General features: G+C 47.5%; 1 protein-coding gene across 1 annotated transcript; it reads right to left on the bottom strand.

Moving 5' to 3' along the window:
• Positions 1-160: 160 nt before the first annotated feature.
• Positions 161-1,454, bottom strand: LOC120036229 (the record flags this gene model as incomplete). Its single annotated transcript, XM_038982709.1, has 3 exons — positions 1,030-1,454; positions 572-738; positions 161-234 (listed from the first exon to the last, which is right to left on the bottom strand). Coding segments are annotated over exons 1-3 (647 nt in total), but the record flags the coding sequence as incomplete, so codon positions are not given.
• Positions 1,455-2,520: the final 1,066 nt, after the last annotated feature.

The raw sequence follows: 2,520 nt of genomic DNA, 5'->3' as shown, positions 1-2,520 counted from the left end.
GTGATAAGAATATTTCATAATCAGAAAATGAACGTGTGTGTTTGTCTGTCTGTCTGCCTGTCTATCCGTCTGTCTGTCCACCTGTATCTGTAGTCACTGTTTTAACAAGCTGGCCATAGGGTGATACATCAATATGACATTATCGATGCTTATCACTTACTCTGTGAAATACGAGTCTGGTAGGCAGCGCATCCTGTTCAGGGTGCTCTTCGGTTCCCCTTTTGTCTTGAACAGCTGTTGACAAACACATCAGGACAACTGAGCCTGTGTAAAATATATGGTATGCATCCCTAAATGCACCCTATTGGCTACGTAAGGCACTACTTTTGACAAGGGCCCATAGTGCTCTGGTCAAAAGTAGTGCACTATATAGGGAATAGGTGCAATTTGGGACACAGACTTGACTCTCTCCCATGTGTATTAGGATTGTATTACAGCGGCCTCACTCAACCTCCTAAAGACAATGACAACAGCATTGTTCTAATGCTGAGAGACAATAGGTGTAGTGAATCTGTAGGGTACATTTCAGCCCCAGAGCCCCCTACCTTCATCCTGATCTTTGGAATCTTGCCAATTTTGGGTAGGAAGCGCCACTTCCTGTTCTTCTTAGTCTCTTGGCAGAGGCCATGCCGTCAGCCTTTACATCAGCCGGGCTAAGGCCCCTGGCAGGGAATTCCTCAGTAGCATTAAGGTCAGCCACAACGCCATGAGTGATGTCACTTGCGGCATTGCTGGTGTCTAAATAAGAAGAGCAAGCTGGTGTGACTGACCTGGGTACAATAACTGGGAGAAGAGGACGCAACAATGGAAAGCAGTCACTGCGTTCCAAAAGGCATTCTCTTCCCTTTATAGTGCACAACTTTTGAACAGGGCCCATAGGGTCTGGCTCTGGTCAAAAGTAGTGCACTAAACATGGAAGAAGGTGCCATTTTGGACACAACCAGCAAAGTTCACATCATAAAACGCAATGTATTGAGCATCATGTTACAATGAAGTCCTATGCAGATGAAAAGAGGTACTTTCACTTACCACCCTCCATTGCAGACTTGGACAGATCAGTCAGACTGTCCATCACCATGTCTGTCATCAACTTGATGACCTGATCCAAAACCCTGTCAGCAGTGGGTGGCATAGGCCTACCCAAACACTGCCCCAGGAGTCTGCTAACAGAAGTGTGGGCAAAGCTGTAAACGAGCTCTGACGCATCGTCCTTTGACAGCTTCCTCAGTGCTGGATTTGGCAGCGCTGGTTGAGAGAGGCTTCTGTGGCCAGTCATGGATTGAAGCTGGCGTCTTATGGTTATCTCCTGAATGAGACCATGGACCTTTGCGATCAGGTTGCCAGACGCATCTTGAAGGGCTTCAATTGACAGAAGCCTATCCAGATTTTCTTCTGCTGAAGTCATCTCTGGGTCGTCTGTCTTCAATGTGTCCATTATAGTTTTCACTATGATACCGGTGTCAGATATGTAATTTCTTGTTGGCTCACAAGCGCTGACTGTGAACCTGTCTTGTCCATTGCGTTAGAGGTATGGCATTCTGTCCTTGTGATCTCATCGGCAGCGCTCATGTCAGGCAACAGGTCAAGGCTCTCCAGTAGAGAGTCTAACATGTTAGTGGCTATCAGACACTCCTCACTTGCATTCTTCCCAACAGATGAACTCTCAGAGTTGGCCAATCTGCACTTGATCACATTTAGGATCAAGCTGAGTGTCTTCTTTGCAGTTTTGCTAAAGCCTTCTTGGCTGAATGCCACTGTTCCGTCTTGTAGAGCCACAAGAGGTTCACAACTTTCACTCAATCCACAACCATGGAGAGGAGAGGCGCTCTTCAAACTGGTGTCGCTCACAACTGACATACTCCTGGTGGGCAGACTGACATCCTCACTGCATGTGTCAATTACATGGTGGTCTGTGGAGGAGCCACTCGAAGACACAAGGGCTTTAAACCTCTTAGTCAAACTGACTTTTGAAAATGGCTTCTCACTTCTCACAGACGGCGGGCGGCTTCTGTCCTTAAGAAGAGCAGTGTCAGGGGACTTCGAGCATCTGAGTGTCTCCACAGGGTTGAAGTCCAGCACATCTTTGGCTGTGGTGACTGACACGGGTGGAAAAGACAAAAAGACGTTCAGTCTATCCTTTACTCTGTGGTACATGATTTGAGCAGCAAAAAATGAGTTGTCAAAGACAACTCTGGGATTGAGCTGGGACTGCAGCTTTTTCTCTCCTAGTGGGAAGGAGTCTGCGTCCTCCACTGTGTACTGGGATACACTTTCAAGGTCTTGCATGACCATATTCACTATATCTTCAGTTGTAGAAACCACATGGTGTGAGAAGGTGATGCTAGGCATGCTCTGTGGCAAAGAACAGTTGGCTTCGCTAGCAGCTCTGAGAATGGCCTCACGCACAATCTGTTTGGCCTTAGCTCGGGAACTCAGCACTGTGAAAGCTCTGGATGGAAATGTTAGAGGTTCTGCTGGCTGCACTACGAGATCGCGTGAGCGTGGCAATCTTGGCTGACG

Source organism: Salvelinus namaycush, unplaced genomic scaffold (assembly GCF_016432855.1).
Source record: "Salvelinus namaycush isolate Seneca unplaced genomic scaffold, SaNama_1.0 Scaffold1256, whole genome shotgun sequence".
Classification (NCBI taxonomy): domain Eukaryota; kingdom Metazoa; phylum Chordata; class Actinopteri; order Salmoniformes; family Salmonidae; genus Salvelinus; species Salvelinus namaycush.
The sequence above is the reverse complement of the archived record's forward strand: the minus strand, read 5'-3'. Positions and strand labels throughout refer to the sequence as shown.